The 9,821-nt window shown below is 52.2% G+C and overlaps 2 protein-coding genes across 2 annotated transcripts in view; one reads left to right on the forward strand and one right to left on the reverse strand.

Annotated features, from left to right (window-relative positions):
* Window positions 1–9,821, reverse strand: part of LOC144598614 (lipase member H-like) — a 64,398-nt gene that overhangs the window by 27,036 nt on the left and 27,541 nt on the right. The gene's annotated exons all lie outside the window — the stretch shown is intronic.
* On the forward strand, window positions 1,359–5,489 carry LOC144598612 (uncharacterized). The gene is made up of 3 exons (XM_078408814.1): window positions 1,359–1,467; window positions 3,381–3,486; window positions 4,509–5,489. The coding sequence occupies exons 2-3, from the start codon at window positions 3,415–3,417 to the stop codon at window positions 4,833–4,835; spliced, it is 399 nt and encodes a 132-aa protein (XP_078264940.1). The 5' UTR covers window positions 1,359–1,467; window positions 3,381–3,414; the 3' UTR covers window positions 4,836–5,489.

Here is a 9,821-nt window from a genome sequence, read left to right on the forward strand (position 1 = left end):
TGCTGTATCTCTAAACTAAACTCAAGCCAATTCTTTAGACTTTAGAGCTACAGTGCGGAAACGGTCCCTTCGGCCCACCAAGTCCACGCCGACCATCCATCATCCTACACTGGTTCTATCCGACACACACAAAGGAGCAATTTATAGAAGCCAATTAACCTACAACCCCACACATCTTTGGGATGTGGGAGGAAACCGGAGCACCCGGAGGAAACCCACGCAGATCATGGGGAGAACTTACAAACTCCGTACAGACAGCGCCCGTAGTCGGGATAGAACCCGGGTCTCTGCCCGCTGTGAGGCAGCAACTCTACCCGCTGTGTCACCGTGCCACCCTTTCCAGGGGGCTAGTTTGCTGTACCCCAAATCCTGTGAAGAATCACGTATGTGTGGAGCCCAGGCATAGCATGACTGCAACTTTGAGGGCCTCTAAACTTGCTGCATTCCTTCAAAAGCTGTATGATGAAGAGTGTAAAGTGACTGGATCTTTACAATAAAATTGCAGACTGCTCTTGGCGATTACATACCCTGACCCGGTCAGGATGGTGTTTAGGACCGTTTGAGATAAGTTCATAAGTAATTGGAGCAGAAGTAGGCCATTCAGCCCATCAATTCTACTCCGCCATTCAACCATGGATGATCTATCCCTCTCAACCCCATTCTCCTGCCTTCTCCCCATAACCCCTGACACCCGTTCAAAACAAAGAATCTATCAATCTCTGCCTTAAAAATATCCACTGACTTGGCATCCACTGCCTTCCATGGCAAAGAATTCCACAGATTCACCAGCCTCTAACTGAAGAAATGTCTCCTCTCCTCCTTCCTAGAAGAACATCATTTAATTCTGAGGCGGTGACCTCTAGTCCTAGACTCTCCCACTAGTGGAAACATCCTCTCCACATCCACTCTATCCAGGCCATTCACTATTCTGTACGTTTCAATGAAGTTCTCCCCGATTCTTGCAAACTCCAGCGAGTACAGGCCCAGTGCCGACAAACGCTCATCATAGGTTAACCTACTCACTCCTGGGATCGTTCTTGTAAACCTCCTCTGGACCCTCTCCAGAGCCAGCACATCCTTCCTCAGAGAAGGCAGGAACGGGGTACTGATTGAGAATGATCAGCCATGATCACATTGAATGGCGGTGATGGCTCGAAGGGCCGAATGGCCTCCTCCTGTGCCTATTGTCTATATAGGGCCCAAAATTGCTCACAATGTTCCAAATGCGGCCTTACCCATTAATTAAAAGCATGGGATAAAAATGGGCTTTCGTAGTACGGAAATAAAAACAAAAGGGTTAAGGTTTTCGGAAACGTGGCATCGTCAATAACTTTAGCGGAGACGTGTTGTTGTGAGAGGTTTACGGGACAGGTGTGTGTGTGTTGCAGGAAGCTCCCACACTGATACAGGTACGCCGTACCTGGGAACGGAGATCGCTCCGAGTCGAGTGCCACAGGACAACTCCAGGTACAGTAACTGGGGAACTTTATTTAGAGACACAGCGCCGAAACAGGCCCTTCGGCCCACCGGGTCCGTGCCACCCAGCGATCCCCGCACACTAACACTACCCTACACCCACTGGGGACAACTTTTACATTTACCAAGCCAATTAACCTACAAACCTGCACGTCTTTGGAGTGGGGGAGGAAACCGAAGATCGCGGAAAAAACCCATGCAGGTCACGGGGAGAACGTGCAAACTCCGCACAGACAGCGCCCGTGGTCGGGATGGAACCCGGGTCTCCGGCGCTGTGATTAAATACAAACCAGCATCTGCAGTTCCTTCCTAGATGTGTTGAGTGGGAACAGGTGAGGGAGGGTTGGTTGGCAGATGGCTGGAGTAAGTGGCAAAGGAGACAAAAAGGTGTCAGATAAGGAGAGGGGAGTGAAATCCATACAGAAATACCAAAAATAGGCAGGAGTAGGCCATTCGGCCCTTTGAGCCAGCACCGCCATTCAATGTGATCATGGCTGATCATCCAAAATCATTACCCCGTTCCTGCTTTCTCCCCATACCCCCTGATTCCTTTAGCCCTAAGAGCCAAATCTAACTCTCTCTTGAAAACATCCAGTGAATTGGCCTCCCCTGCCTTCTGTGGCAGAGAATCTCACAGATTCACAACTCTCTGGGTGAAAAAGTTTTTCCTCATCTCAGTCCTAAATGGCTGACCCCCTTATTCTCAATCTGTGACCCCTGGTTCTGGACTCCCCCAACTTCAGGAACATTTTTCCTGCATCTAGCCTGTCCAATCCTTTAAGAATTTGATATGTTTCTATAAGATCCCCTCTCATCCTTCTAAATTCCAGAGAAATACAGGCCCAGTCGATCCACTCTTTCATCATATGTCAGTCCCGCCATCCCGGGAATTAACCTGGTGAACCTACGCTGCACTCCCTCAATAGCAATAATGTCCTTCCTCAATTAGGAGATAATGTCCTTCCTCAAAATTGCACACAATACTCCAGGTGTGGTCTCACCAGGGCCCTGTACAACTGAATAGGACCTCCTTGCTCCTAAACTCAAATCCTCTCGTAATGAAGGCCATTATGCCATTAGCTTTCATCACTGCCTGCTGTACCTGTGACTGATGTACAAGCACACCCAGGTCTCGTTGCACCTCCCCTTTTCCTAATCTGACACCATTCAGTTAGTATGAATCCTGCAGTAGGAACATTATATTCTCTAACTTCAAGAATCCCCTGCTTTCCCTCTCTCCATCCCCTTCCCAGGTCTCCCACCAATCTTACTGTCTCTGTACAGCCACTCCCCTGACTCAGTCTGAAGAAGGGTCTCGACCCGAGACGTCACCCATTCCTTCTCTCCAGAGACGCTGCCTGTCCCGCTGTGTTACTCCAGCATTTTGTGTCTACCATTCAGATAATAATCTGCCTTCCTGTTCTTGCCACCAAAGTGGATAACCTCACATTTATCCACATTATACTGCATCTGCCCACTCACTGTGGAATTCTCTGCCTCAGAAGGCAGTGGAGGCCAATTCTCTGAATGCATTCAAGAGAGAGCTAGATAGAGCTCTTAAGGATAGCGGAGTCAGGGGGTATGGGGAGAAGGCAGGAACGGGGTACTGATTGAGAATGATCAGCCATGATCACATTGAATGGCGGTGCTGGCTCGAAGGGCCGAATGGCCTGCACCTATTGTCTATTGTCACCCAACCTGTCCAAGTCACCCTGCAGACTCATAGCATCCTCCTCGCAGCTCACACTGCCACCCAGCTCTGTGTCATCCGCAAACTTGGAGATGTCACATTTCATTCCCTCGTCTAAATCGTTAATAGGAGAGGAAGGAGAGAGAGAGAGAGAGGAGAAGTGGTGCACAGTCTTGTGCCTCCTGTTAATGCATTCTCTGTGTATTTTCCGCAGGAACCCTCAGTTCCCCAGTGGACCCAGTTCCTCGATGTTTCTAACTCCACAGTACTGTATGAACAATAGCTTCAGCCACCCTGATCCCTACTACTGGCAGGCAATGGTGAGTAACTGCTTGGGCACTGGTCGCAAGCCTTAGTTAGCTTGCGTTTTAGATCTTAGAGACACAGCGCGGAAACAGGCCCTTCGGCCCACCGAGCCCGCGACGACCAGCGATCCCCGCGCACTAACACCATCCTACATACACCGACCGATCAGCCAAAACATTATGACCACTGATAGAAAAATGTTAAACATAGAAAATAGGTGCAGGAGTAGGCCATTCGGCCCTTCGAGCCTGTACGCACCGCCATTCAATATGATCATGGCTGATCATCCAACTCAGTATCCCGTACCTGCCTTCTCTCCATACCCCCTGATCCCTTTAGCCACAAGGGCCACATCTAACTCCCTCTTAAATATAGCCAATGAACTGGCCTCAACTACCTTCTGTGGCAGAGAATTCCACAGACTCACCACTCTCTGTGTGAAGAACCATTAACGATGGTCACGGGAGGAATGTGTCACAATACACAGTGCATCGCACCCTGCTGCGTATGGGGCTGCTCACGGAGGACCAACAGCAGATTAGGCAGGTGGGCATAATGTTTTGGCTCGTCAATTTTGGCTGATCGGTGCGCACTAGGGACAATTCACAATTTTCACCGAAGCTAATTAACCTACAAACCTGCATGTCTTTGGAGTGTGGGAGGAAACCGGAGCACCCAGAGAAAACCCACACAGGTCACGGGGAGAACGTACAAACTCCGTACAGACAGCGCCCGTAGTCGGGATGGAACCTGTGTCTCTGGAGCTGTGAGGCAGCAACTCTACCGCTGCGCCATCGTGCCACCCTGTTAAAATTAGTTAAAATATAGTGAAAACGTCACGGGGAGAACGTGCAAACTCCACACAGACAGCACCCGAGGTCAGGATGGAACCCGGCTCTCTGGCGCTGGGAGGCAGCGGCTCTACCCGCTGCGCCACTGGTGGAAGTCTGTGCGGAGGAGATTAGTTTAAGGTGGCATCGTGTTTACGATGGGCATTGTGGGCTGAAGGGCTGTACTGTCGTGTGTTGTGTTTCAGATGAGCTCCTACACTCTGCAGCAGTACCACCTCAGTTCCCAGCTCCTCCAGCAGCAGCAGCAGCAGCAACAGCATTACTACCCGCCCATCTCCATGCCCCCCATGCTCAACTTCGGGCAGCTGCAGGACATGGCGGCCTGGCCTTGCCCCGCGGCCCCGGACAACTGGCCCCCGCTCGAGCCCGAGCCCGGGGCACGCCGGGAGGACAGCGCAGGGGGGGGCAAGACCCTGGGCTCAGACAGCGACAGCGACAGCAGGAGCCAGCGCTTCCCGGCCTTCAGCAAGCACTCCTACAGGAAGCACAAGTCCAAGAAGAAGAAGTATTGAGCGCGGAGTGAGGGATGGAGGGAGGGAGGGATGGAGGGAGGGAGCGGGAATGGGAACGGACTCCCGACTAGCCGGCCTCCACCGACGGACACCAGGCGTCCCGGCGATGCGTTGGCCCGTGGGGGGGGGGGGGGGGTTTGTACGAGAACAGGCCGCGGAGAAGCTCCGCCATGTCACGCCACCCCGGGGATCGCCGATCGTCAGCCACCCACCCGCCCACGTGGTGCCCAACCCGTGTGGCCGACAATCTTGAGGTGAAACGCGGGACACGTCCGAGAGACCGGGCAGATAAAGCCCCTCCAAGCCGGGGACTGACTCCGGAGCTACGGGCCGCTGCAGGCCCCCCAGCAATGGGAAGCAAGTGGGACCGAATGAATCGAGGACCGCCGCACAATCCGTGTGTCTTTCCCCCATCTGGGTTTGCCGTGAGAATATCCCCCCGGTGTAACCGAGCGGCTGAAACTAAACTAACTCAGGTGGTAAACCCGCCACCTCTGTGTGGCTGGCGAGCAAGGGCATCAGAAGGTGGTGCCTGGCCCATATTCCCAGCTCTACTGCCTTCAAGTGCAGGCCCTGCTGCAAACGTGATACTGTCAAGTTTATTTATTAAATCAGAAATTAAAAGCTGCCATCAGTTCAGTTTTACTGTGGAAAGGTTGCTGTTCCTTGTGTCGTTTCATCGTGCATTAAAGGTGTTCCAACCACAGCGGGCGAGGCCCATTGACGGCTGAGTATTATATAGAGAGACACAGCCTGGAAAGAGACCCTTCAGCTCACCGAGTCTATGCTGACCATCGATCACCCGAGTTATAGGCGGCACGGTGGCGCAGCGGTAGACTTGCCGCCTTACAGCGAATGCAGCGCCGGAGACCCGGGTTCCATCCCGACTACGGGCGCTGTCCGTACGGAGTTTGTACGTTCTCCCCGTGACCTGCGTGGGTTTTCTCCAAGATCTCCGGTTTCCTCCCACGCTCCAAAAACGTGCAGGTTTGTAGGTTAATTGGCTTGGTAAATGTAAAAATTGTCCCTAGTGTGTGTAGGATAGTGTTAGTGTGCGGGGATCGCTGGGCGGCGCGGACCGGGTGGGCCGAAGGGGCCTGTTTCCAACCTGTATCTCCACCATATCTGTATCACCACAAAGAAGGGTCCTTACCCGAAACGTCACCTATCCATGTTCTCCACAGATGCTGCCTGACCCGCTGAGTTACTCCAGCACTTTGTGTCTTTTTTGTGTAAACCAGCACCTGCAGTATCTCTGATATCATCCCACTTTCACATACACTCCCTGCACACGTGGAATAACCTGGAGAGGCCAATTAAACCCATACAGTCCCAGACATCTTTAGTATGTGGGAGGGAACCGGAGCACCCAGAGAAAACCCACGTGGTCACGGGGAGAACGTGCAAACTCCGTATGAACAGCACCCGTAGTCAGGATCGAACCCAGGTCTCTGGCGCTGTGAGGTAGCAACATTAAGTCCAGAGGAATCTCAAACGAAAGAGCTGGAGGAGTGAGGCGTGATGTTTAGAGTTTAGTTTCGAGATACAGCGCGGAAACAGGCCCTTTCAGCCCACCGTGTCCGTGCCGACCAGCGATCCCCGCACACTAACACTATCCTACACACACTAGGGATAATTTTTACATTTACCGAAGTCGATTAACCTACAAACCTGCACGTCTTTGGAGTGTGGGAGGAAACCGAAGACCTCAGAGAAAACCCACGCAGGTCACGGGGAGAACGTACAAACTCCGTACAGACGGCGCCCGTAGTCAGGATCGAACCTGAGTCTCCGGCGCTGCATTCGCTGTGAGGCAGCAACTCTACCGTGACCACCCCCTATGCTACTCCCACAGTATTACACACAGTGCTGGAGGAACTCAGCGGGTCAGGCAGCATCTGCGGAGGGAGTGGACAGGCGACCCTTTCTTCAGACTGATGGAGTGGAGGTGGGGGGGGGGGGGGGGGGGGGTGGAGAATGCTGGAACAGAGAGATGTGGGGGAAACAAAGCCTAACGAGCGATGTGTCACCCATGGTAAGCTGTGACCGAGGGGGGGGGCCTAAGAGAAAAAAAAAGATGTGTGGGGAAAAACTGCAGTGGTGGTTAAAATTGACGGTAGACACAAAATGCTGGAGTAACTCAGCGGGTCAGGCAGCATCTCGGGAGAGAAGGAATGTGAGACGTTTCGGGTCGAGACCCTTAAGGGGTCACCCATTCCTTCTCTCCCGAGATGCTGCCTGACCCGCTGAGTTACTCCAGCATTGTGTGGCCACCTGGTGAGTGATGGGTGGATTCAGGGGAGGGGGGGTTGATTGTAAGTGACGAAGGCTGGAGGTGAAAGGGTGTCAGATGAGGAGAGACGGGGAGTGAAGTGTAAAGCTGGAGGAAGGAACAGGGATGGAAGGGGACAGAGGAAGGAGAAGGAAATGGGGGTGGGATATATTGAGGGGTGGGATATATTAGGCAGCAAGTGAACAGTCAGTTCTTGAAGTTGACGTGTTGGATGCAGGAGAAATGGGCAGGAGTAAAGACCTGAGCGACTTTGACAAGGGCCAAATGGTTATGGCCAGACGACTGGGTCAGAACATCTGTGAAACGGCAAGGCTTGTGGGGTGCTCCCAGCAGGGCCGATGACCAAGATGGTGGAAGGTTGCAGCTTTCTGGGATGGAAGCTCCTCTGACCAAGGTGAGTATTGTCAGCCCTAAAGATCTCTGTCTCTCACTCTCTCCCTCTCCCTCCGTCTCTCTCCCGCTCTCCGTGTCTCTCCCGCTCTGTCTCTCTCTCTGTCTACATCTGTCTTTCTCTCTGTCCATCTATCTCTCTCAGTCCCTCTCTCTTTGTCTGTCTCTGTCTCCCTTTCCCTCTCTCTCTCTCTCTCTCTCTCTCTCTCTCTCTCTCTCTCTCCCCCCCCCCCCCCCCCCTCCCTCTCCCCCTCTCCCTCCCTCTCCCTCTCAACCCCCTCCAACGACTTCACTGAGCGCTGCAGGTGTGGTGTCACCAGGGCGCTATGTGAATGCAGTTGGACAATGTTTACCCTTGTGCCCATGTGCGCTGACTGACAGTGAAGGCCAGCATTGCCATTTGCTGTAGTGCCGAGCTGCTGTGTTATCAGCCATCGTCGCCACAGTGTGAACGATTCCCCGTGCCAGTCAGTGTATCGAGAGTGCAGCTATCAGGGTGGGAATGTTCCCCCAGGCCGCGGTGTACAAGGCAGTGGGCACCATTCCACGGCCGCACTGTGTGAGAGACTGTGTTGTACTGTGGGAACGTTTCTCTCAATAGACAATAGACACAGGAGGAGGCCATTCGGCCCTTCGAGCCAGCACCGCCAATCAATGTGATCATGGCTGATCATGCTCAATCAGTACCCCGTTCATGCCTTCTCCCCATACCCCCTGACTCCGCTATCATTAAGAGCTCTATCTAGCTCTCTCTTGAATGCATTCAGAGAATTGGCCTCCACTGCCTTCTGAGGTAGAGAATTCCACAGATTCACAACTCTCTGACTGAAAAAGTTTTTCCTCATCTCAGTTCTAAATGGCCTACCCCTTATTCTTAAACTGTGGCCCCTGGTTCTGGACTCCCCCAACATTGGGAACATGTTTCCTGCCTCTAACGTGTCCAACCCCTTAATAATCTTATACGTTTCGATAAGATCCCCTCTCATCCTTCTAAATTCCAGTGTATACAAGACTAGCCGCTCCAGTCTTTCAACGCATTCATGAGCAGAATTTGGCCATTCAGCCCATCAAGTCTACTCTGCCATTCAATCATGGCTGGTCTATCTCTCCCTCTCAGCCCCATTCTCCTGCCTTCTCCCCGTAACCCCTGATGCCCGAACTGATGAACAATCCGACGATCGCCATCTTAAAAATCGCCTATTAACATTGACCTTCACAGCGCCCATAGTCAGGATGGAACTTGGGTCTCTGGCGCTGTGAGGCAGCAGCTCTACCCGCTGCACCACCCTGCCACCCAACTTTGTTGTCAATTACTTATTTTAACACTTTGATTTTGTGATTAGTAAACTGCAAACCCAAAATACTCCCATAAAATGGAATAATCTGGACAGAATTATCAAAGACAGACACAATGGAGTATTTTACGCTGGAGTACTGTACACTGTAAATGGATCGATTGTGATCATGTATTGTCTTTCCGCTGACCGGTTAGCACGCAACAAAAGCTTTTAACTGTGCCTCGGTACACGTGACAATAAACTGAACTGTGCAACTCAGCGGGTCAGACAGCAAGTCTGGAGAAAAAGTTTAGAGATACAGCGTGGAAACAGGCCCTTCGGCCCACCGGGTCCGCGCCGACCAGCGATCCCCGCACACTAACACTATCCCACACCCACTGGGAACAATTTTACATTTATACCAAGCCAATTAACCTACAAACCTGCACGTCTTTGGAGTGTGAGAGGAAACCGAAGATCTCGGAGAAAACCCACGCAGGTCACGGGGAGAACGTACAAACTCCGTACAGACAGCACCCGTAGTCAGGATGGAACCCGGGTCTCCGGCGCTGCATTCGCTGTAAGGCGGCAACTCTACCGCCGCGCCACCGTGACTGAAAGGTGACATCTCGGGTCAAGACCCTTCTTCAGACTGAATTATCAATTAATTTATCATGCCACCTTAAAACACTACCTAAAATCCATATGTGCAGGAAAGAACTGCAGATGCTGGTTTAAATCGAAGGTAGACACAAAATACTGGAGTAACTCAGCGGGTCAAATCTGTCCCACCCACTCCCCTGACATCAGTCTGAAGAAGGGTCTCGACCCGAAACGTCACCCATTGCTTCTCTCCAGAGATGCTGCCTGACCCACTGAGTTACTCCGGCATTTTGTGTCTACCTAAAATCCAAATGTTTGATCGCTGTTAGGCTGTGGATAAGAAAGGTTAGACAATAGACAATAGGTGCAGGAGGAGGTCATTCGGCCCTTCGAGCCAGCACCGCCATTCAATGTGATCATGGC

The sequence above is a fragment of the Rhinoraja longicauda genome, chromosome 12 (genome assembly GCF_053455715.1).
Source record: "Rhinoraja longicauda isolate Sanriku21f chromosome 12, sRhiLon1.1, whole genome shotgun sequence".
In the NCBI taxonomy this organism is placed as follows: domain Eukaryota; kingdom Metazoa; phylum Chordata; class Chondrichthyes; order Rajiformes; family Arhynchobatidae; genus Rhinoraja; species Rhinoraja longicauda.